Below are 25,655 nucleotides of genomic sequence, written 5' to 3'. Positions count from 1 at the left end.
AAGATGCAAATGAAGAGAAGTCAAAGGTGCGCAGAAGCGAGGGATAAGTGAGAGAGGAGAGTGATGGGGAGGTGAGGTATGAGGAAAAGGTGGAGAAGTAGGAGGAGGGCATGAGAAAACTCATCTAAAAATATGCCAGGAAAATATGTGAGAGATTAGTGTGGAGGAAAAATGATGAACTACAGAACTCAAATGTGATGAGGCAAAGGCAGAAAGCAGAGGGAGAAGGAGAAACGAGTGCAGCAGATTAAAGCAGGTTCACATTAGTGTGCAGGAGGATTTTTGACAAGTAGTTCAAAAGCACAATGATGAAAAGAGAAAACACGCAGCGAGGGGCAGCAGCGAGAGAAGATGAACAATAAGTGAGCACAGACTGAATCAGTGAAGTCAGAGAGAGAGGGAGTGAGACGAGAACAAAAGGGGTAAAACTGTAAAGAGAAAGAGCCAGTTATAACGAGGGCAGATCGAGCCACCTTAAACCCAAAGTCGAGAACTGATTGGGTTTCTCGTGAATCAGAAGTGGATGGATAGACTTGTTTAAGTATAAAAACCAATATCACACGGAGAAAAAGCAAAGGAAAAATTAGTTATAAGCGCTGACCAGCGAAAAGAGTGAGGAGATGAAGGAAGGGTCGGGGAGTAAATGCAGAGGTGAAGACAAGAAGGAAAAGGCGGGAGACGCCAGGAGGGATAGATCAATTTACCATGGGGGCTTTCTCACCAGCATATCCCTCGCTCAGCCTGCTCACACTCCTTTACATGGAAACATTGGATTATCGATCCATCCCCTCCTTTCCCCAGCAGTCACTCTGCTCGTCCAAAGCAACAGCTTCAAGGCCTCTCAGCGTCTTTGCTTTTGTATTTGATGCAAACTACACACTTCCTCCATTCCTCCTCAGCTCACAGCCTGTGTTAGTCAGATGAACTAAAAGAAGGTAAGGAGTTCAAGACCAAGATCACAAAATCTCACCTGAGAAGAAGCCCTTAGTATTAATACAGTCGAGGATGAACTTCTGCTTAAAGAAGGCATCTCAGCTTCTTTTGGAAGTGCTTTGGTTGCTAGCAGACACTTGCTAACTAACAGAGCTGTAGCGAAAGGTAAAGAAATCCCAAAAAGTTGATTCGGTTCATCTGGACGTAGCGTTTTTGGTTTTTGCAACCATTTTCACCTTGCAAACAACCTCCTGCAACCACTCACCAACTGATCTGGGAAAACATTTTTCCATAGCGAGTGGTGGTTACCACTGCATGACTCTATGCTTGTGTGACTTTGGCTTTAGCAATCTAAACTAACTAAAATACAATATTGGTTGATGTAGACCAGCAGAATCAGAATCAATAGCTTTTTGTTTTTGCAGCAGTCGCTTATATGCACGTTCTTTAGCAGTTCCTTTAAGTATATTAAATACATTAACTATGACTCCATGACTCCCATATATACACTGAGTTATTCTCCGATGCTTCATAAAAACACGCCCTTCACTACTAATCTACATCCAGCAGAGGAAGACGCTCATTGCTGCTTATGCTTGACCCACAAAGTTGCAATCTCTCAGGGTTGAAACACACTCTACTAAGTGATCTTTTTAATCCTCTTTAGCAAACACACCACCAATAGTTTCACTTTCAGCTAATCTGATCTGCTGCAGTCTCAGACCCACTGATACCAGCTTTCTATTTAACCTCCTGTGCTCATATAACAGCAGCTCTCAGAAGACTGCCTCAGCTTTACAGTTTGCATGGTTTGATTACACTTAACTCTTGTCTTTTGCTTTAGCTTCTCTCGCACTCCCTTTCATCTCTCCCTGACCTCGCAGCAGTGACTGCACCATCAGCACATCGCTCCGTCCCACACGCGCAAGAACACGCTATGACCTGTGCTTTAAAGACGCTCTGCTTAGAGGTTTGCTGGTGTCAGATGTTTGTGCTCATTTGTAAATTATAATCTGATGCAATCGCAAACCACTAAATAGAAAACCAGCCCTTCACCTTAGCCAACATTTAATTCTAATCTTAACTCCAAAGCCGAAATTATTCTCCTCAAATCGAACTTTGAAGGCAAAAATTCCCCAAAGGGTCAAAAACCTAAATCTAGGTTTAAACCTAAACCTCACACACACACACACACACACACACACACACACACACACACACACACACACAAAGCTTTTAACAGCACACCGATGTCATAACACCACCTGGCCCAGTCCTTCTTCACTGTAACCTTGTCAATCTAATAAAATATTCTTAAATTATGCACAGATGTCCTCACGCTTACATCTAAAAGTCTAATTGGTCCTCATACATATAGATATGTGAAACCACACACACTCTTACACACACGTACGCAGAGGGCTTGCTTTATGGGCCCCGAGAGGCGTTGGAGAAACTGCATTCCCAACCACTTTATGTATTGGTCAATTTAACACCGCTAACTTCAGCATATTAAAAATGCATGCGCCCAAGGACGCAAGAGCAATTTTATGAATGTGTATGTGTGCACCCATGTGTTTGCAAGCGTTTAATGCAGAGATGCCTGCCTGGAAATGTGACATTATTACACTGTTATCTACCTAATAGAGCCATTTATACAGCAGAATACTTGATTAACCTACACAGCAGTTTCTGAATAGAAATCAATCACAGGAAGGAAAACAGAGGAAATGTGAGGGCGTCATTGTTGATCCAAAAATGTCCCAGTCTCCATATGATGTCACACCAACCGCGAAATGTAAAGAATACACCAGGACGGTGTTCAAAGGTGGATGAAATGTCATGCAGACAACAGCGGGGTACTCACATGGTCTCATCGTTCTGAAACTCCAGCTTGCCTGCAGCCATTTCGTAGTCCTCCCCTCCCTTAGCGGTTCCATCCAAGGTTCGATAGGGAATGGCGACCAGGCCTCGAGCCCCCGACGTCCTGAGCACCTTCACCTCCATCACGCCAACACTTTCACTCACCCTCTGAGTGGCACTTTCAAATGTAAAGATGCCTAAGAATTAATGAAAGAAAGAATTTATTTCACAGGGGAGAAACACTAAAAAGCTTGACAAACACCTACACTCTCACGCACTACCTTGCTCTCAGAGGTGCACGGTATATACTGTACAGTAAGAGGATAATAGCTCACTTCCCACTCTCTCTGGATAAAACACAATGGGTAAACACCCACTCTCCACTCATCCACCTGCATTTTTAACTCCCTGGATGTTTTCAAATTGCAGCAAAATGTTGCAACACTGGAAGGACGAGCTCTTTGTCACCTTCTAATGATGCTGTTTTATGGACACCCAGAGACGACAAGCTATGGCAAACCAACAGATTCACGTGGACTCCTGATAGCAGTAAAGCACAGGTTTACAGTTTTCAAAAAGCAGGGAAACCGAGTTAACGATAAAAACTCTGAAAACCATAAATTTCACACCTGAGCCTCAACTCTCGCAGCCCGGTACCAAACGACCGGTCCGTGGCCCAGGTTGGGGACCGCTGCTCTAACAGTCCACTTGAGGGTGGCAGTAAAAGCAAGTCGACTCCCATAGACTCTCATGTAGCTTATTACCCCCTTTATAACAAGTATACAGGATATGATTTTAAAAATCTGTTTATTAGAGGTTTAAGTTATGCACTATTGGATACATGATTGTGTGCTAGGCTCCACTGCTGTTAACTTGATTGAGTGAACTGGACTTTGCACTAACCTAACTAACCTGAGCTAGTATTCAGGGTCTCATCCAAACATGGTCACTTGTTGTTTACTAATAACAGGATGCTAAAATTGAGGCTTTAAAAAAGAATTTCACAAACCAGTGTGTGATGTGGCCTAAATATATGGAAGGCCACGAGTGCCACAATGAATTGAATAAATAGATCGTTACATAATTAATTAAATGTGTCATTAATTAATTAAAATTGGAAATAAATAATTTTGTAAATGTTTTAAATTGAATTCCTTGATTTTGTATTATTTATATATGTAATCATTCAATTATTTTCTATCTTAATTAATTAATGACACAATGAATTATTTATTTAATTCATTTTGACACTTGTGGCCCTCCACAATATTATTTGGCGGCAGGTTTTCCCCATAGGAACCTTACCGAAGACTGAATACTTTAAGGTATTAAAGTCTGAATATCGCGACACCACGTGACACCTGTGAACACAGTTAAGGTGAAGCTTCCTTTTACCTGCGTGATCATCGTCATAGATGGTCACTGTGGCAGTGTGGTTGTCACCCAGCACGGCTTTCGGGGTAGCGCTGGCATCCAGAGGTGCAGTGCCAATCTCCGGATAGCCAACCACACGAGGGTTACTGAGGTGAACGTAGAAATACTCATCTTCCTCGAAGATGTCGTCATCAATGACGCCCACGGTGATCTCTGAGAAAAGAATTGTTAGTTTTAGCATCTTGCTCTCAGGTGCAAAGTAATTATAATAATTTGCTGAAATTTTTAATTTAATTACATTTTTTCCCCGTGAAACCACTAGCAAAAAAAAAAAAAGAAATCTGCCTCAGGAGCTGCAGATGACCTCTGCTATTTGAGCATCAGTTTCAATGACATGTTTATTGAAAATATGTCAGAAATGATTGTAGTCAGTGTTGTTTTTTTACCTTTGAGGGTTTCTCCCGGCTTGAACAGCAGCGTTCCCTCTGCAAACTCATAATCTGAACCTGCGTTGGCCGTACCATCCTCTGTGCGATAATCCACCTGCAGGAGATGGGAACACAGAGGAGAGATGGGGAGAAAGCAAAAAGAGTCGTCAAGATGAAACACAAGTGAGCAGATATGAAAAGGGCAGATAAACACAAAGGGAGAGGGAGAGTGCCGAACAGAGCGAGAGAGAGCGAAAGAGAGGAGGACAGCAAAGAAGAGGCATTTGGGGAGATGAGGACAGAGGGTGAGAGAGAAGAAGAAAAACAGCTTCATTAAACCGAGCCCTCTGGTCAGAAACAGGCCAATATTAAAGACTTTGAAGATAACATAAGAAAACCTTCCGCGTATCCTGTCCTTTCTCTCTGTCCTTTCAACTGCTTTGTGTTAATTAACCCCCTCCTTCTTATTTAGACAACATTAGAACCCAAATATCTAAAATGCATTTAGTTCAAATGGCTTCAAAGCCATTTTTTTCTGTTTGAAGGCAAAGCTGTGTCAGTCACTCGGTGCTGCTAGTGCTACTGAAGTCAATCCCTAGCCTCTGCTCTATTTTTAGCGTCTCATGAAATGTGTATAAGTGATATATTTTTAAATGCATCCAATGGCTGGATGATATTTTCGGGATTAAATTGAAGCTGGGTAATACTCAAGAGATTTTAAGATATGTGGATAGCTGATTTCTTCCATTTTAGACTGATGTGTGAGAAGTTATGTCGTCACAGCCCGTGATTATATAAGAGCTGAGTTTCCTCTAATGCAAGATGCTCTGTGCTCTTTGAGCGCAAAATTGATGACATCTCGGACAAGCTCACGGCTCTCCAACGGGAGATTGAGAGACCAGTGACGGACTGTTAGATCAACTGTAAAATTGACATGCAGTTGTTCGCACTAAAGGAAAACTACCATCATTTAATGCAGCTACCATATCGGCGCCAGCTGTGGTCTCAAGGCTGGAGCTGAACAAAAACGAATTCTCACCCTGATAACAGACTGTGTTCAGACCATTCCTTCACATCCTACGTACCCCCCATCCTGGGTTCCAAACGCCTTCGAACGCTCATCTCCAAGGCCAAAGTCAGACGGCAGGTCTAAGTCCCAGCGCTGGATTAATAGTGCTTGGCAAGATGGCTGTGTCTACATCGGCTCACCTCTCACACCCTTACCCACCCCAGTTGCTTGTCATGTGGTTTATGGTGTTGTGATGTGGATATGTATGTGCTCTCTGTGCAGAGGAGCTTGCTGACCTCCCATAAGGAGTCCAGTATGAGTAGAAGTCTCTTTTTTACCTCTTGCCCATTGTATTGTACATTTCATTGTTTTTTCCACATTACTACCTGTCTCTGACCTCTCTTCCCACGTCATGTCTTTGCTATGTATGTATGGTCGGGGGGGGGGGGTCCGATTTCACTGCAGGTGTAAACTTTGCATGTGACAAATAAAAGGCTTGATTGATTGATTGAAGATAGATTGGGGTAGCTTATCAGTCAATCATGCTGCTTGGATGAGAACGACTGTTTTGGAGCTGTATTGCTGTGGGTTCAAATTAATGACTTAACACTACACACGTGCCCTCAATAAAACCCCTAGTATCTGTATGTAAGGGACGCATTTTAACTTACATTATATTTATCTTAATTTAACAGCTGAAATGACTGTTCAAACATTCACAGTGTTGCTAATAGTAACAAGTCCACTGTGATTCATCACCTGACTCACAGAAAACACAGTTTGTCTTTTGTGTAATGCCAAACTTTGATGTTTTGCCAACTTAATCGAACCAAACTGTGACTCAAGACTTCAAACAATGATAATTATTTCAAGTTCACCCTCAACACCCTCAGCTAATAAAAGCTTGCTATCACACTAGCACCACGTACATGTTGTAGCTACAAGCAGAGCTGCTAAGAGATGCTAATATGGCTCTGCGCATACTGGATGTGAAAACAGCCACAGTTTGCTAACACAGTTTTTCCACCATATCAGCTTAAAAGTTGATATTTTGATTAGAACTTACTTCAAATGTTCAATCATAAACTGTATATAAACTTAGCACATAAAGTAAGTAAACATGATTTGGCCGATTATTTATTTGTTGTAACAATGTTTTGCCCGATGCTACATTTGTAAGGAAAATGCATTTGTAGGTTGAGCAGTTGAGTTGAGTATGCGGGTTGTGCCAAATACTCTCTGCCAACATCAACCAGCTTATTCTGCTACTCACTCTTGATTGTTGTCGTTTATTGGATTGGATGATTGCAGCCTGAAGAAGCAAGACATACTGACAATTTAACAATTCATTAATTTAATAAACGGGGGCCTCAGTACCATGTGGCACACCACACACAGCCACAGCAGTCTTGCACATCCTTCTCATGCTGGTCACCAGCGTGGTCGGCCATATCATCCTGCAAACCCTGGAAGAATGCCTTCAGTTCATATCTGCTGATGCCCACTTGGTAGCCTGTCTCTGCCATCACCTCTTTTATGGAACTTGACCTTCAATTTTGACCATCAATTTCCTGGTTGCCTGGAAATGGTACTAGGGATCACTCCAAATAATGTTGCAGCTTAGTTTTGCAGAACACCAGCTGGAGGTTACCTGGACAGGGCACGGGATCTATCCACATCAGTCAAACATGGCATGCTTGGATCAGACACCAAGTGACCGCTCTAACAGGGTCCATGCTCACATGTGCTGCTAGTCAGGCACCTGATTATCAGCACCGGGGTACCAGAAGGTCAAAACAAGAGTCAAAATCAGAATAAACTGTTTGGCATTGGCAGAGAAGATTTTGCAACTTTTTCAAAGGTGCAACCCACATAGTCAACTCTGTTGCTCTACCCACAACTGCATTTTTCTTAGAAATGTGGCACTCCTTCCCTCCCCATCTCCAGCTGCCTCCCTCTTCCCGCTCCACCACAATCACCCACACATGCAGGGCCTTGGGGTAGGGGTGTGTCACCAGGGTGCAGAGGAGACATCCCCCCCCTCTGTCCCCTTCTGGCTGCCTCTGCCTCAATTTTATCCCACAACTTAGACATTCACATTACTCACACTCTCATTACACATACATATAGGATCTTGGGGGTGGGCACGCTACACGGATTCCAAATTACCATCAGGGTGTACACCTCACCCCTGGCGTCGTTGCCCACCTCTCAATTTTAAATACACGTAGACATTGAGGGCTAGCAGGAGGGGCTATACGCTTACCTGCTGCTCTGGCAGGTAGCTCCATGCCCTCCTGGGTTTTAAATGCACCTTAGAACACACATACATCAACACTACATATGAGCGGGTGGAGGGAGGTTTGGAGTCTTCCTACACCCCCGTTCTCTGCGGCCTGCTGGAGCGGGGGGGCTAGGAGGAGGAGTTGGCCGTCCGACTGGGGTCTGGAATGTGGGGCCTCCCTGCTGCTGCGGAGTTGGGGCAGTCTGCTTCTCCCCACCGCAGGGAAAAGGGTAACACCACCTGGGTCTGGGCGCAGTTTCCCCCTCCAGGGGCAGGGGTACCCAGACCCGGGGCTTAGAGTACGCTTGGGGAGTGTGATTGTGTGTACAGTGTCTCTCTATGTCTGTCTCCACGTTGGGTGAGTGTTGAGTAATTGTATATGAGAGCATGAGGGTGGGAATAGATGTTTGTATCTGTGTGTGCCTGTTTGTCTGTGTCTATATGTCAGGTTGGGTATCAGACCCCACCTCTCTGGGGACATCTCAGGCCCTCCAAGGTTTGGAGGCCCATCTCCCCCCACCACTTCCCCTGCCGGTGGCAGACGCCCTCAGACATCGGTGCGTTGGTGGTTCTTTGTGTCCGGGGGTGGGCGCCCGGGTACCCACCGGCTCACTCCTTGGCGGCTGCTTATCGGGGCATGGAGCCTGGGGCTCGCTCGGGCCACTTCGGGGGTGGGGTGCCCTCGGCCTCTCGGCCTGGGGCTCGGTCACTCAGGCACAGCTGGCTGCCAGCGGAGCTCACGGGCACGTCACTGCAGCCCCCCCCTGGCTTCTGCTCCGCGGCTGCTGAGTGACCCCTCATCTGGGACTCTCCTCAGCTCTTTCTGGGATAGTGGCGCGGCTGCCCCTCTGTTGGTCTTCCTTGGTCTCTTGTGTTCTGGGGCCTCTGGATGTCTGGAGTTTTGATCTCCTCCATACCTGCGTCATGTGCCCTGGAGGACGGGGCAGTGGCCCCCACACCCTCTAGCAGATCATTACATGAAGGAACCTTTTTAAAAACAAGCGCGTTCATGCTCACAGGTGCACACACGGGTGATCACACACACAAACTACACCCTTTTTGGCTCCTACCTCAAAGCACACACTGCGCTGTCGATCTCACGTGCTGCACAATAATGTTTAATATTTAGTATTTACTGTTATATTCCCATATATCATTGTGATCTTGTTTATTACTCTCGTTTTCTTCTGCTTGCTTTCTTCTTTCTTTCTCAACAGGTGATCCAGGTGATCGATATATGTATTTTTTGTCTGCTTATTCTGTTGGTTTTTGTTTTTTGCCCTTTTTCCCCGTCTCTCTTCTCAGGTTTTTTTTTTTTGTTTTTGTTTTTTTTCCTTTCCCTCTTTCTTTCTCCCCTTTCTTTCCACCAGTCAAGTCTGTCCTGTATTCAGCAAGTGAAAATAAAATAAACAATAAAAGGTGAATCAAATGGACCATTACGGCAAGGCTGGGATGGTCCATTTGGTAAAGTAAATCCGTTGGGCATCTTTCTTCGCCTTTAGACAATAATTCTGATGGCAAAAGAACCAAACGGGACAGGTTAAAAAAAAATAAATAAAAAGAAATGTGGCACTTTTTAAAGCGAAATAAACAGGCTTTCCAAGTGTATAAGAGTCATCACCAGGAAGCATTAGAAAGAAGAAATGATTGACCAAACACAAATTTACTCCATTTTTGTACAAAGTTAAAATAACAGAGAATCCAGAATCTGTAAAGTGAAGTGAGTGGCAGAAGTGAACCTGCATTGTTGTAATGGCCACCACTGCAAGTCTTCCTGTATTGAAGTCTACATCAGTAAACATTTTAAGTGAGTTGATTGGCTTAATCTTAGTTTTAATGGTTATTTAATGCAGCATGATGTTCACATTTTGGTCCTTTTGAAAACAAAGCTTGTGTTGGGAACGGCCTGCCTTGTGCTAACATTGCTAAATCTTTTAAAGGAAAAAGCACTGTGTAGATGTTTTTGCACCTTTTCCTGTGCTTTAAAGCCTTTAGATAGCAATGTAAAGTGATTCGCTTTTAACTTTCATTGACCCAGCCATCAATATGAGGGTGCTCTCTGAGAATACCTAAACGACACGAATAATATTTCTTTTGTCTCTCGACTGCTCTGACAACATGTTTGCAAAGCATCCTTCAGCAGACGGCTGACTAAGGCCGTGCCACCAGCAGAAAACTCTGATCTCTCATCACAGTTTAATTTGTAAACAAGAAGAAGAATAAAGGAGAGCCAGCCTTGCGAAGCCACTGTAGTAATGCTGAGCAGATCAGATATCATCCCACTGACAGAGACTCAGCGGGAGACTCTCTCATTCAGGGAGAGCTCTCATTCATAGCCAGCATTAAGCCACCATTAAGTCTGAGATCAATGAGCCTTTGCAAAAGAATGTGCGCTTTCTTTGAGTTACAACCTGAGCCAGAAACTAGAAATCTGGAGATGAAGGTGTTTTCTCTGGTGCCTCTCAGCTACTCTCCTCTGCCACCCACTTCTCTGCCTTTATCCAACCAGGAAAGAAAAACAAAGGTGCTCAAAGCCTCTGGAGGTGAGGACATGACACAAGATCTGCTTAAGATAGAAAAAGGTGTCAGGGAAGTCAGCCCACAGAATATTGTTGTTTTCTCTTCTGTCTCTGCTGTCTGCTTTTATTTGCATGAGACTCTGCAAGACTTGTTTCCCTTAAAGACACACACACACACACACACTTTTATTCCTAATCTACTGTCCATCCCTCCCGTGCACTCACCTTGACAGTAACTCCGGGGTCACCTCCATGTCTGCCAACGGTCAGTTTCAGGGAACCACAGTTTTCAAAGCACTGATACAAAGAAGGTTCAAACTCAATCCTGATGGTGTGAGGGTCATCCTCCTGGGCCTGGGTCTCATGGCTGCTTACCACCTGAGAAAAAACACACCCAACCAGTCAGGTGCAAGGTTCCAGTAGCTTCAAATATAAAATAATGGGGAAAGGTGAATAGAGTGCGTGCCTCACCTTGCGGGCCTGGTCAGCAGCGTGCTTCTTGAGGATGTTACCTGCTCCAATCATCATCCTGGTTGCCTGGATACGGTAAAATGCTCGGCTCTTTTGCTGCTGCATCAGGACCTAATCAACAAATGCAATAAATCAATAAACCATTTCATGTTAATTCAATTTGCTGTGGCCCAAACAGCCGTGCTTTTATGAAAGCAATCACTTTTAAAGAGACAGCTACAATGTGAGAATTTTCTCCTGGGAGATCCTACACCGCCATAACTGAACTTCAACTCAGTGTCAAAGGTCAACAGCAGATTCCCTGACATTTCCGGAAAGATTGTCCGAAGACAGACAAAGTAAATCAGTGCAATAATACTGACAAAGAATCATTTAACTGTCTTTTCTCATGTAATAACTTCAGGCTTTGGTTGCTGGCTCTCTTCACTGCCAACTTTCATTCAAATGAGGTTTATCAATTTATAAGGAGCGATTTTAATAAAAACATATGGCTCAATAGTGATGTATTATCCCAACGATCCACTAAATTGAAAATGAACAAAGTGGCCACTGTAGCTGCGAGATCATTAGACTAAATGTGGCCTCAGAGCCGAGAACGCTGCAATTTATTCAAATTTAATGGAAGTGAGCCGACAGAATCTTTATATCTGCATCTCTTTAGATAGAAGGGATAAGTAAGTGTTTAGTTAAGAAACCGATTTGGGTTTTTGCTGCACAAGATCACCCAGCTCCATTTCCCATGATGGCAATTTAATTTTACATTCAGTGATTCATTATGACCGCAAGAACTGAAATTTAGCCAGTCAAGTTTAATCTACAGGGCAGCTGTCATTCTTATTTACAGCACGGAGCAGAGGGAGTAGCTGCAGGGATAGGGAGGCCTGAATGCAAACAAACCTCTGGGAGCTGACCAGTGGTCAGTGCCAAACTCCTTCCCTCCCCTCCTTCAAATCCGAAACCAAAGACATAGAAATGAGTTGGAGAGGAGGCAAGGGAAGGAATTGGTGGGAAAGCAGAGAAAGGGAGCGCAGCAGAGACTTGGACAGCTTCTACAGCTGAAATGTGCGCGCTGCATAAAAAAGAGGAATCTCTAATGAGCCAGTTTAATGATTACTCCCCATAAAAGTTAAACATTTTAATAAAGTGTGAGCAACTGCTATAACAGAGAGGAGTATGGGTGTGTGCTGACAGCTAAAATGTGGTTACAAAATGCCAAATTTAACTATGAGTTAAATTTTGAACAACTTTTGCTTAAGGTATCACAACCACCACATCACAAATCTAAATTCTCCCCAAAAAATATTAACTTGAGGCCCGCTTAAGTTCTTCAGCAAAGCATTCAGCTACATCTCTTTAAAGATGAACTCAATCGCTGAGAAAAAAGGCAGCAATGTTACCGCAAGTCAATATTTTTAAGGCTTCCAGGGTCCAGAATGGGCACTCACGTTAATATATTTAGCTTTCGTGTAACTTACCGGGCAAAAAATCACCTGGATGGCAGAGGGGTGAAGGTTTTACTGGTGTCAGTCAAGCCAACAGACACCTTCCACTCAGTACACTGGTTTAATCAACACTTAATAAAACAGTTTTACTGTGTGTTAAGCTGAGAGAGACTGAGATAATGTGTGTAGCTAGCTGATGCTCAGCCAACTCAATTAACCACTCACTAATGATTTTAGTTTATGTGAACATGCTATTGGTTTGATTGTATGAGACTGCCGTAAACGTTATAGATTTTGCTCTTTGTAATTTTGTGCTGTCTCCTCAGGGAACTGCACCTTCCTCTACCTTCAAAGCCACGCTGAATGTGTCATAGCACCATATCTGACTCATTATCACCCTCAGAAGAGTAACATATGGAATATGACTCACGTTTGCTCGTGTGCTACTGGTTTAGATAGAAAATCTGGAAATTGAATGAAATAATAATATGTCAAAAGTCTGAGAATTGAAGAAGTGGAGTGAGAGAACCATTGAAATTTTGCTATTGCTATTTGCTATTAGCTTTTGGTTGCTAGCTTTTATCTTTATGTTTACTAGCACCTCCAAAACTTCCCCATACCAGCACATACATATCTCATCGTATGCTACTGGTTTAGATAGAAAATCTGGAAATTGAGTGAAATAATGATATGTCAAAAGTCTAAGAATCAAAGAATGGAAGTGAGAGAACTATTGCTATTAGCTTTTGGTTGCTAGCGTTTATCTTTATGTTTACTAGCACCTCCAAAACTTCCTCATATCAGCACATACATATCTCATCTTTCATAGTCTAAATGAATTCAGTCTCTGTGTAATCTTCTGTAAAACTACAACATTTCTAGTGGAAATTATTTTCAACAGAAACTAGGGGGGGGTTGCTTTACAGCTTATGCTAGCCTGAGCTAAGTTAATAACGCCTCTGTTTGTAACACCGCAAAACTTCTTAACTTGATTTAACAAGTTGTCAAAGTTGATTTAAAAAGTATTAATAGGGGTCATGATATATTAGCAATTTATGACAATCATGGCATCTAAAAAATGAATCAGTACTAACAGATAATAATAATAATAAGATATTAATACTGAGAATATTCCAGCATTAGCAACTATTTTTTGACACTCTAATATATAGTCAATGGCCATGTCATTGAATACACTTTGCTAGTCTTCGGTTAGACAACAACAACTTGTTCAAAACATTCCTCAGAGATTTTGGCCCATATTTACATAATAGCATCACACATTTGCATCCATCCCAAAGATGCTCTATTGGATTGAGATATCTGGAGACTGTGAAGGCAATTTGATTACAGTGAACTCATTGTCATGTACAAGAAAGCGGTTTGAGACCATTTGAGCTTTGTGACGTGGTGTGTTATCCTACTGGAAGCAGCCAGTGGTCATAATGAAAAGGAGATACTCAGCAACAAACCTCAGGTAGGCTGTGGTGTTAAAACAATGCCATTTGATTGGCTGATTGGATATTTGCGTTAAGTAGTTGAACAGGTGTACCAAATGGGATGGCCAATGAGTGCAGATGATGTTGTACCTCAGTACTGGTTATTAGGCTGTATACCATGTATAAGAAGGCAAAAGTGTATAGCTACTACTGTTTTATAAAATCCTGCTTATTATTAAATGCCAATGAACCTGTTCTTTGCATATGGTTTTAGAATGTTATTTGAATCATGATAATCGTGTGGTGGAAATCTAATATAGTCATGACTTCCAAAGCTTAGACATCAATGGGATTGGGTGCTGCTAACCTGATAATTAGCCATCTCAATCAGCTGCTCCATGTCTTTATCCGGGTGCCTCTGCTTCAGCTCCTTTAGCGTCCTTGCCATGTCCCTCCTAGCCTCGTCCTCATCGTCCTTTGCTCCTCCCTCCTCCATCATGCCTCCATCCATCCCGCTGTGACAGTTCAGCGCTATCTGTCCGTCCAGCTCCAGCATGTCCATCTTGGTGAAACCCCCTGGACCCAGCACTCCACCCCCTCCTCCTCCATCCATGCCTAGCCCTCCATCAGCCCCACCCTCTGTCTCAATGATGATTCCCCGATTCTTGTCGGCACGGTAACGCTTGCGGACATACTTGTAGAAGAGAAGGCGGCGGTCGGCCACCCAGGCCTGGACCACGCAGAGTGGGAAGTAGAGGAAAGTAAGCACTGCCTCCCACACCTGAATGAGAGAAGAGATGTGGTTAAAAGCTTTTCTGTTTTATTCTCCTCCTCTTATTTCATCCCAGTGATTTCTTTCTTTAAACTTCAGCAGTTTTTACTTAAAACTGTCCTCACCTCCACCTCTCCAGGGGAAAAGACACTCAGAATCAGGTAAAGCCAGATGTAGGCGAAGATACTCCAAGCCGCTGTGACAAAAAACACCCGAAGGTGTTTGATTTTGCGCGTTTCTCCGTCGGGGACCACATACACACACAGAGCGATGATGACAAACATATTGAAGGCGGCGCTGCCCACAATGGTGCTGGGACCTAGATCACCAGCCTCAAAACCATGACCGCACACCTGCAGTTGGAGGTGAAAATAAGATTACTGTCTTTCCATTACATTCTCTATCAGATAATCTGACGTGCAGCCTGCAGGCTCATGTTGCACTGACCTCGATAACAGACAGCAGTATCTCAGGGGCACTGGAACCCAAGGCCATTAGAGTGAGATTAGAAACAGTCTCATTCCAGATTCTCACGGTGGCTGTGGTGGTCTCACCATTCGGCTTCTTTATGGTGATCTCCTTCTCCTGGGAGGTTATCACCTGGAGTGGAGAGGGCGTAAAGAAAGAAATAATATTGCATTTAATTGTTTTATACAGGTTACCTATTAATGGTCTAATATCAGAAACTTACAGTGCAATCTAATAACAATTCAAAGAATATTCATTGACTTACCTCTATAGAAGACATGAACCGGTCTGCTATAATGCTCATACCCAGGAACATGTAGATGAGTGCTACAAAGTAAACAATGGCTCGTGCCACTTTGTCTCCTACAGAGGGGTTCTGAGGGTTCCAGACAGGCAGCACCACTCCTGCAATCAAAAGAAAAGATAAAGGTGGAAAAATGTAAAATCATTTTTCAGCGATATCACAGGGAATATTTGGTTGCAACAGTGTTGTGTAATCATTCTCCGCCTCTCTAATCCTATAAAGCCTGCCACTGTGAGCATGTTGTGGAAACCACAGAGGCATAACCTCATTAAAGATTATTGTAAGTGGGAAATTTTCTATATGGTCCCATTTGTCCTACTAAAACTCAGTGGAACTGCTAAAGTTAACGAAAGCATGAAAACTTACCCCAAAGTGATCAACGCTCTAGATTTGTGGCATTAAATTGACATATTTCACTTTTAACTCACCGGTGGCACATTTTTACTCAGCTGGCAGACCTTTCCGATGCCTGATGTGAGACTGTCGTGAATATTCTCCTGACTTTATTCCACTTTAATAGACCATTAACACCTAGCAAACATGTCCCTTCAATGTTACACATGGAATGGACTTGGAAAATATGCTGTTATAAGAAGTTATACTACTTGGCTTAGAATAATTAAGTGGTATCATGAGAGAAACACACAATACTGTGCAAAACGTTTGCGTCATGCCTCATTTTTTAATACTTTGCTAAGAAAATGGAAAATGTGCAAAAGTATATAAAGCAACAGCACAGTTTATACGATTCTAACAAGCTCAACAGTTTAGTATAGTTCTGCTTTAGTTCTCCAGGCTTCTAGAAGGACATCCAACGCTCTTCTTTGGATGCTGGCTGCTTTTTGTTCTGTTCACTGTCAGGATGATACAACACTGCTTCAAAAATGTTGAGCTCCATACGCTGAGGCGGCCAATCCCTGACTGATAATGACTGTGCTTTTATTTTCCTTAATTTCTTTAAGATTGGCACAGCATATCAAGATATGGCAAGTTTGTTAATACATAAAATCTAAAACAGTTGTTTGACTTCATATTCTTGACCAATAAGCTTCTTTAAGTTCCTCTGGTCAGCATGATGTTGCGAATGTTGTTCAATATTTTGTCTCACTTATCAAACACCCACTGTGAGGCAAGCAAAAGCTCCAAAATTGACTGCTGGGTATTTTCTGCTTTGCTTGATTTTGTTATTGGCTCTTTATGTTGCCCGTCATCTCAATATGGTCATCTTAAGCACACAGCATTGGCTGTGAAAACAGAAGTTCCACCCACCTGCTGTTTAAACCTTCTGTTTATGTGTGGAAGCCAATCAGAAAGAAGCTGGATTAAATGGATGAGGAAAAGAAGTAAAATCTCTTGATTCATACAGAGGATGAAATGAGGAGCTGCTTGAGGTTCAGAATGAGAGAAATAGAGTCCAAGTTTAAAAAAACAATGGATGGAGTTGGAATAGAGCACAGATAGAGTTTGTGTTCACTAGCATGTTAATACTCCATAATCAGCGAAGGAGAAAATGTGTTGAAATGTGTTGAGTGTCAGGCGGATCATCATGTTTATCTGTTCTCCTGCATGTAAACCTCTCAGTGAGTGCAGTGAACTGAGAGGGTTCAATACAATGGGTTGCTGCCTGTGTACCAGCCAAGTTTTTGCAAACAGAAGTCTAATCATGTCAGTGTTTCTTTATTCACATTAAACTGCAGTTTTCTCACAGACCCACCTTCCTGACAGGGGTCTCCACCAGAGGAACAGTTTTTCTTTCCCGCACCTGCACTGACCGATCCAGGGCATGACAGCAGCAAAAAGAAGGAGAGAAGGAGGCAGAGAAGGAAAGAAGAGGGAGAAAAGTGGAAAGGGCGGAGTGAGTTGAGAGAGGACGGAGGCTTAGACATGGCTGCCGGAGCCATTTCTGCTGATGTGGACCTTCACTGGACTCTACCGAGTTGTGCTCTGGGTCAGCTCAGTGTAGGTCGATACCTAAAACCTGGAGACAGACAGAGAAAGGGTGGATTAAGTACTTCACCGTTCATTAACACCTATTTATGAATTTTCGCACAAACTGTTTCAGTTCACTTAATTATATTCAGTATGAAAACAACTGCTAGGTGTCTTTAATTAAAACGTTCTGAAATCCTGCCCTGTGTTTCATGTGAGGAAAACAGCCCAGGTGGGCTGTCAGCGAAACCTTATATGTGTGACGACTTCTTTTTTTCTTCCTAGAAGTCAATAGAACATAGTTGCAAAGTGCTTTACAATGCATTTGAACAGATAAAATGAAATGAAAAAGCAATAAAAGCAATAATGGAAAGTCATTACTTAAAGAGAAGTTTAAGAAAGAGTCTGTAGAAGTGCTGTAAATGATGATGCACTTGTAGCCAGCATCTGTAATAAAGTTAAAACAATAAAGCTGAAGCAGATGTAGCCAGCTGGAGCTGCTCGGGAACCCAGATGAAAAAAATCAATCATTACAGAACAGTCAATAGCAGCTTCGCAGCAAAGCAGACAGTAAGAACTTGGAGATTGTTAGACAGGGAGTGTTGTTACAGTTGCACAGTTACATGTTCCATTGCTAAAATATGAATACAAAAACTCTATTTTGATAATAAATAATTAACAAAAGCACCCTTGGCAAACTGCAATCACAGACGATGGTTATGCTTTTATGAGAACACAATCAATTCTAGTCAGAATCAGTCTTGGAGAAAACCACGAGGGATGTTTTCATTGCAGGGAAAGAAATCAGTTAGTTTTGTGTCTCTTTCACATCGTGCTTGGCTCGTTTGCTGTCTGTCTAGTACAGTGGTTCTTAACCTGGGTTCGATCGAACCCTCGGGGTTCGGTGAGTCGGTCTCAGGGGTTCGGCAGAGCCTCCGCCGTGACATGCACGGCTCATTTTGTGCACCAGTAAAAAACATATCTATGTCTTGAATTTGAAAAAAATCATATTTTATTTTTCACTAAAGAGGGGTTCAGTGAATGTGCATATGAAACTGGTGGGGTTCGGTACCTCCAACAAGGTTAAGAACCACTGGTCTAGTACAATGATCAGCATGCTCCGTGTATCCCTACCATCAACAAATTGGCTGGTTCATTTACTCTTTTAAAGACACCAGTTACAGTGGACAGAGTGGATGGCCCCAGAATAGCTAAAACATCCAGGGTCCTTTAATAAAACTGTTCTACAGACTCTTTTCTGCATTAAACAGTCAAATCTTATATGAGGCACGCAATGTGAGCTCTTAGCTACGGAGCAAGTTACTTTTTACAGGAATTGGTGGAGACCAAAACTGAGCTCAAATCTAAAATGCTGAACTTAATAAGTAGATAGCCCCAAACAAGAAATGTTTGCCTTGCCAGGTTTGCAATGTGATATTGTGTTACTGCTGTGTTTACTGTCTCTACACCGCTCTGCATTTAATCATTCTTCTCACACCCACAGCCAGTTGTGGAAGACGGTTGCCCCGCCCTGACGCTGGTTCTGTTGGAGCTTTCTTCCTCTTAAAGGGGAGTTTTTCTTTCCCACTATCGCCAAGTGCTTGCTCATATATACGGGCAGTCTGATTGTTGGGGTTTCTCTGAATTATTATAGGGTCTTTACCTTACAATATAAAGTGCCTTGTTGTGATTTAGGGCTATATAAATAAATATATGAATTAAATATCTCTCGCCAAAATGGATCAATCCATCCCTGAAGGTTTAAAGATTGCAATTTCACTCCCTGCTATAGAAGACCGAACAAATAAAACTCTGAATTTGAATGTAGCAACATTCAACACTGATTCCTTTAAATTTGGGCATTCTCCATCGATTTTTTTCTGTGTTCCCACCATTGGCCTTGATTGTAGTCTTTCATGTGTGAATCTTGAATCTTTACATGCAAGTTACTGCAGGATTTAAAGCAAAGAGCAGCTTTAAATGCTGCTCTTTGCTGCACATTTCTCTGGCACCAAACATAAGCTAAGCTGGAAACAAGCAGTCGACAGCAGAGATACAACAGCAATCTGTTTTTGTGACGAGGAGGACAAGTGGCTGTTCAGCGTGAACGGTTTGTGAGGGAAAATGCACCAAAACAAAGGGAAGCGAAATGGTTTGACCTGGCAGCGTTAGGTCAAACAAGTGCAAACGGTCATGGAGACAGACACGCACACATGCACAAATACACAAAAAACACCCAAATGCACAAACTGTGTCAAGCACCCTCACGGTGCAGAAGTTCCTGGCCTCGTACTGACATCCTCTCAAACAAACACAAACACACACACGCTCCACTCTCTGGGTTAGTCCGCTGTGGACAAATAAAAACCGCTGACCCTGTTTTTACACACACACGCACACACCTATACACACACAGCCGCGGTTAGTCATGAGTCGTGACATTAGCGTCAAGTTGCTGACCCTGTCTTAATCTATCTTCCAGGGTCTCGCCGCTCTGACAACAACCTGTCACTTTAAGTCACTTCTCTCCTCTGCCGTCTTCTTCTATCGCTCCCTTTTCTTTTTCAGTATTTATTTTTTCTCCCTTTTAACCAAAAATGACTTCACTCCTGCATTGCAGCATGCTTTGTTTTGTTTGCAGTGGTCACATCTCGGGTTTATGTTTAGAAATCATGCACGTCCTCCTGGTACTAAAATGTGTTTTGGCAACTTTGTACACACTTTGTTCTCCAGGGAGGCATAAGGTAATCTGAGGGTCTTTATCTTGATTAGGCACACAGTCATTGCATTAGACGTGAATATACTTCAAACTTGTACACCTATGCGTTCTACTGCATTGTTGAAACAAAGTTCATGCATTACCCATAATGCACGTTGACCACTGACAGTTTGATTCAGGTGTGTTATGCATGTAAAACCTATTGTAACCTCGAGCTGATAGCCTCAAGCAGAGATGAGATATTGGGAAACTCACTTTTTTGTGCACTCAAACTTTTTTCAGTTTCTACTTGTAGTCTTCAGCACTGACTGCTTGCGGCTGTTTGTCAGACTTCACACAACTCCCGCTGGAGCAACAAAAAGCTTTTTCTTTTTTAAAATTTGTTCACAGGCTTAGATAAAAGTCTCTGTTCAGACCTGTATACATTCATGTGCAAAATCCTTTAACTCCCTTTATCATTTCTGCTTCATAATGTCCTTTTGTGTTGCAATACGCTGTGCACCCAGAGCCCTGGAGGCTCTCAGTTCTCGGGCACTTCCTGCCTTGCTCGTTAGTAATCCAGCCTTCAGCGTGTGACTTTTCACCTGTGGGCCTACAGCCACGCAGCAGTGATAAACGGAGACAATCCTCATAGCCTCCCATGTTAAATGGTCCAAGTTTACAGCCTTAAAAGCATGCTTACATGCCCTCCCACCCCCCTGTTTTAGCCTCTATGGTTAGTCTCCCCCTTCAAAACAACAACACTGAAAAGGGGTGTAGCTGGAGCTGGAGCCCACTGGCATTACTTAGGCCTCACTTCCACTACTTCAAAGTATTAAAATATACTTTACTGTTGTTTTTGTACTGTTGGTACCTTTGAGAGTATTTTCATTTTATCCTATATCACCACAGAATTGATAAGATCAAACACTTTGTATTTGTACTTCGGTATTATTCCTATCCAATAATATTATTTTAATATTACATTAACGTAGCACAAGGTTCAATTAACTTTGCATAAAAATAAGTGGTAGAAATGTTCTTCAAGGAGCTACTTGAATACTTCATACTTCAATACTTTGAGAACATTTCCGAGCTGGTACTTTTTCACTTGTACTTGAGTAAAGAAATTGAATCAGTACTTCAACTTTTAATGGAGTATTTTATCTGTACTTCTACTTAAGTACAGAATTACTGTACTTTTGCCACCTCTGCGCATTAGTTTGTGTAACACAACCAACCAGTGACAAGAAAACTTATGACTCTCTTTTTGTATTTAACATATTACAATAACCTGTGAATTGTGATGGATTGTGAGCTGGATGAGCTGCATCATTGACATTAGTTAACAGATTATCTGACTAACATTTTTGACTTGCTGTGTGCCAAGTTCGTGTTTTGGTTTTGTTGAGTGTTTTGGTAGTTCATCAGCACTAATTCTCAGATATCAGTGTCTATGTATTGCACCCATATGAATGCAGCTTGCTAACAAAGTTCACATTAGCAACCTTTACAAGGTAACTTCTGGCTCCAAAAAAGGCAACACAGCGACACTAATGTTGCAGACACCTCAGAGCTTAGATGTTCCAGAAAAAGCAAGAAAACATTTGTTTTAGGCACTTAGCAAGTTAGAGCCACACGCCTATCACAAGCATAATACTTGTTCTTGTTTGACTTAAAACACTGCTGTAGCACATTCATGGATAGAGGAGTCAGTGCTCTGCATATGGCTTATTTAGTGAGTCACAAATACACAACAGTGGCTCACTGTTTATGCTCACTGCTGCCATCTTGGGTAGCTAACTTGGAGCATGTTGGTCTGCTCTGGCTTTCCGAGTGGGCTATCCAAGTTGAGGGGGCAATCCACAAAAAAATATAAAACTGGAAACTCAGAAATTCAAACTCTTCAGAAATGTAGCATAAATGCTGAGACCGAACCTAGTGGGTGATGTCATGATGGCTACACCCATATTGATACTGTGCATGCTTGTAGTACACTGGCAGAAAACATGCACATTCTTTGCATGTTAGGACTTCCAGCTCCTCCAGGCAGGAGATAAGCTAGCAGGCTAACAACAGCACAAACAGGAGTAGCTCACATCAACAGCTGGTCTACAGATTTCTGACAACATATGATAACATGAAGATGAATTTCTATTCAGTGATAGTGAATGGTATATTTTTTGTTTCTAGATTTTTCACAGTAGTAGTTGGATCATTTTAAATCATAATCATCGCGTTGCTGCTGAAAAGGTCCCTAAAGTTCATTTCTGATCCTTTATTTCCTGTTTTTCTCTCACTTGCTTGATCTCCTTTTCCATCTCCCTCTCAGCTTCGTTGTCAGTCACCCACGCCTCCTTCACCCTCATGTCTCCAAGTCAATGTCCTGTTGTCCTCCGTCTCTCTCTCTGCCCACATTGACTGTCACCACTTCATGTCTCAAGCACCTCTAAATATCCCCCGCTCAACCACTCTTTCACACCTCCTTTTAGTTCAACATCCCTGCTCCTTTTATAGCATCCTGATCGGTAAACAAATCTAAAGCTGTTTCAGCTTAAAATATCTACACAGTTCATGCTGGTGCAAACACTGATAATGGAGGGAATTATGGGTTAAAAAGTCCCCTTAGTCTTATATGGATTTCAGCTCTGAGTGTCTGGTGAGAGCCTCTGAATGGGCTTTCACAAACACAAACGCAGGGGCTAAATGTAGAAATAAATGGCTGTGGCTTTATGTAGCCGTACCTGAAGCTTACCAGCTTGATTTGTGTCAAGGTTCTTCTAATTTGTATTGAGGCTTTTGTACTTAAAAAAAGCTATTAGCCTTTTCCAGGGCTGAGTCGAGATGCTTTCTAATTTTCAGAGCATTCTTAAAGCAACCTTTAAGTGATAATGTGCAAACAGAGATGTCTGCACACAGATGAGAAAAGGAAAGATGAGCAGAATAATAGGAGATTGTACCGACTGAAAGAAGGACCCTAAGAACATGTTACCCTCAGTCAATCTTTTATTATACCAGAAAAAAACACATTTATTTTGTTTGTTTTCCCAAAAGTTGTCCACTTGATGTTTATGACAAGGGGCTTTGTTCATAAGACCTAATACATATTACTGGAGTATAAGCAGAGGAAAAATAGCATTTTTATTGTGTTAGTCGGATTTTCCTCAAGGCCTGAGGCCAAGTCCAAGGCTCCGAATGACTTCTTAACCCTGGTGCTTGTGTTTGTGCTGCATTTGTTCCTTATTCCCTCAAGACTTCTCCGTGTAAGAACTGAATCATTCTGACTTATCACACACACAAAATGACCTCTTCTGACATAAAAGCAATGCTTGTGTGTGTGTATGCATGCATGTATGTAAATGAGAATATCAACACATGCACTGGCACAGAGACAAATACTCCCGGCTGCGCTGATTCACACACAAGCACAGACACACTCCTGCCAAATGGCTTTTTCTGCTTTCACTCAAGCCGACAGGTGTTCGTGTGAACTTACGAATGTGTGAAAATACCAGTAAATTTGATCATTGTTTGATGCTTGTTGACAGTGTTGGACGCCACTGCAATTACAAGGATGAAAGGACTACATGGTCTACATTTTTCATTAAATGCCATTCAGTGTTTGCACACTTTGTAATCAGTTCTCTTTACAGGGATTCAGCGTTCAGCGGCAGACTCTGCTGTTCCTCCAGACTGCCTTTGTACATACAAAGAGTTGATACAATCAGGTGTAACCACAGAATGTAAAGGTGACTGTAAACACTGTAACATCGCCCACTGCTTTGTGAAGTCTTCTTTTAGAAGCTGAACAGTTTTCTGTCACATCTGAGATCTTGAAACCAGACATAATGAGAAAAGGGTGGATCTGACTGAGAAAACGAATGGTAGTGACCTCTTTATCATTTATTTTACTCCAAGTGGGCACAAAATGTATAAAATGAACATCATGTTGCATCGAGTAAGACTTCAAACTAGTAACAGAGATGATAAACCAGTCAAGAAAGTGTTTACTGATGGATGAAAGGAACCAAAGCCATTTTCTCCTTGACTTCTACACGACTTCTTTTTGCAGCCAATGAAGTCGCCCCCTTCTGGCCATTAGGAAATTTTATATAAATCTCACTTTTCAGACCTGGAAGCTATATCCATCTTTTATAGAAATAGCAATTATCTCTCTTATAGAGTGCTTTGACTGCTCTGTTTTAGCAGTCAAGGGCTCATCAGGAGCAACTCGGGGTTCAGTATCTTGCCCAAGGAAATTTTGCAATACAGACTAGAGAAGCCAGGGATTGAACTACCAACCTTGTGGTGAGCAGATGACCCGCCTTACACCTGAGCCAGTGTTAGACTGCCATGACCATCTTCTTAATGCAATAATTTGCAACTGGGTCAACTCTTTTAGCGATACAATTGTACAATCTACAATTTTAACTTTGTTTGAAACCAGCAAACAACACAGTTTCTATTCTATACTACAATCAGACAGATCTAAGCAGATACACCTGTTGTTCGTTCTTTTTGCCGCTTAACTATCAGAGGACAAAATCTAACCACAGGGATGGACAAATTAACCAGCTTTAAGTGGAGACACTGGAGGATTAGATGAAGGCAGACAGCCTTCGTGTTCACACCCTCTCTAAAGCACGTCACAAGCTTCAACCCGCTTAATGGAAGCAGCGAGACAATTGACTATGATTGTTGATTCGCATCAGCTGTCTTTTGTTGATCTGCCTTTTTTGACAGAGCACATCACAACAAATAGACGCACATGCACACAGACGCACACAGACACACACAGACACTGTTGTGTTAGGAACAAATGACATTTGATTCAACCGGCTGCACTAGTGTCAAGCTCCCCTTCTCTTCAGTTCTAAAATTCCTTATTTTCACATAGCTAACACAACCCCAGCTAAACATACCACATAATATTTTGTTTAAATAATGAGCCAAAGTGGTATGTCATCACCTTTTAGTGCAAAGCAGCTGTGAGAAAAGGTGCTTTGCTGAAATGTGAGGGTTGTGTGGCAGTACTTTAATATGTTGCTGCTCTTTCAGATAAAAGCTTTATACAAATACAACACAGAAGTGGCTAGACCCAGATTTATTTACTCTCTGAGGACTGCAAATATGCATTTCATTGCATTCTCTATTTGCTATCTCCCTTTAAATCCCAGGTCATGTCTTGGTTTTATGGCATGGCTGTGGTGTATGTTGTTTTGAAGGTTAGAAAGAAAGCAGATGTGTGGTATGTAGGTAGAAAAATTACTTGTCAGGAAGTCAAGCTGGACATTTTTACCTTCTCATTTCTCGCTACCTTTATTATGCCACCCCTCCAGACTTTGTCTTGTCCTCATCCTCCTTGTTATTAAGTTTTACTCACTGTTCATATAAACAGCTTCATTCTCTTTCTTGCCAGACCTGAGGCTTGCAGGTATGATTATTGTTAAGCTTAAGCTTAATTTATATACTGAACTCAGGTTCTACCGCTATCAACAAAGTCATCCTACCCAGGACACCACGAATGATGTCAACGTAAAGCTAAACCACAGTGCTCTTTAAAGGATTGGTCACACTTAGCGACATCCATCTGTACCTTTAGTACTTGAGTGTTAAGGGGGGCGTAAGATTATAAGGTTTTAATTATACATTTAAAAGAATAAATAGATCTGGATCCTAATCATATATAATTTCAGATGAAGCCTTATCGTGCAGGATGAGA

At 42.2% G+C, this 25,655-nt stretch overlaps 1 protein-coding gene across 3 annotated transcripts in view; it reads right to left on the bottom strand.

The window, feature by feature from the left end:
- LOC116317898 (sodium/calcium exchanger 1-like) overlaps window positions 1-25,655 on the bottom strand; it is a 132,164-nt gene that overhangs the window by 51,596 nt on the left and 54,913 nt on the right. For 2 of the 3 annotated variants that reach the window (XM_039609686.1, XM_039609688.1), the window contains exons 2-11: window positions 17,021-17,284; window positions 15,268-15,407; window positions 14,982-15,134; window positions 14,660-14,887; window positions 14,130-14,543; window positions 10,882-10,992; window positions 10,636-10,788; window positions 4,617-4,713; window positions 4,192-4,383; window positions 2,801-2,993 (exon numbers count right to left, since the gene is read on the bottom strand). In XM_039609686.1, the coding sequence (XP_039465620.1) occupies window positions 2,801-2,993; window positions 4,192-4,383; window positions 4,617-4,713; window positions 10,636-10,788; window positions 10,882-10,992; window positions 14,130-14,543; window positions 14,660-14,887; window positions 14,982-15,134; window positions 15,268-15,407; window positions 17,021-17,207 (1,868 nt within the window). In that variant the 5' untranslated portion in view covers window positions 17,208-17,284. Of the gene's footprint in view, window positions 1-2,800; window positions 2,994-4,191; window positions 4,384-4,616; window positions 4,714-10,635; window positions 10,789-10,881; window positions 10,993-14,129; window positions 14,544-14,659; window positions 14,888-14,981; window positions 15,135-15,267; window positions 15,408-17,020; window positions 17,320-25,655 lie in introns of those variants that run through there. The other variant, XM_039609687.1, reaches the window with a different exon arrangement.

The sequence above is a fragment of the Oreochromis aureus genome, linkage group 3, assembly GCF_013358895.1.
Source record: "Oreochromis aureus strain Israel breed Guangdong linkage group 3, ZZ_aureus, whole genome shotgun sequence".
Taxonomy (NCBI): domain Eukaryota; kingdom Metazoa; phylum Chordata; class Actinopteri; order Cichliformes; family Cichlidae; genus Oreochromis; species Oreochromis aureus.
Note: the sequence above shows the minus strand (reverse complement) of the source record. Positions and strands in the feature narration are given on the sequence as shown.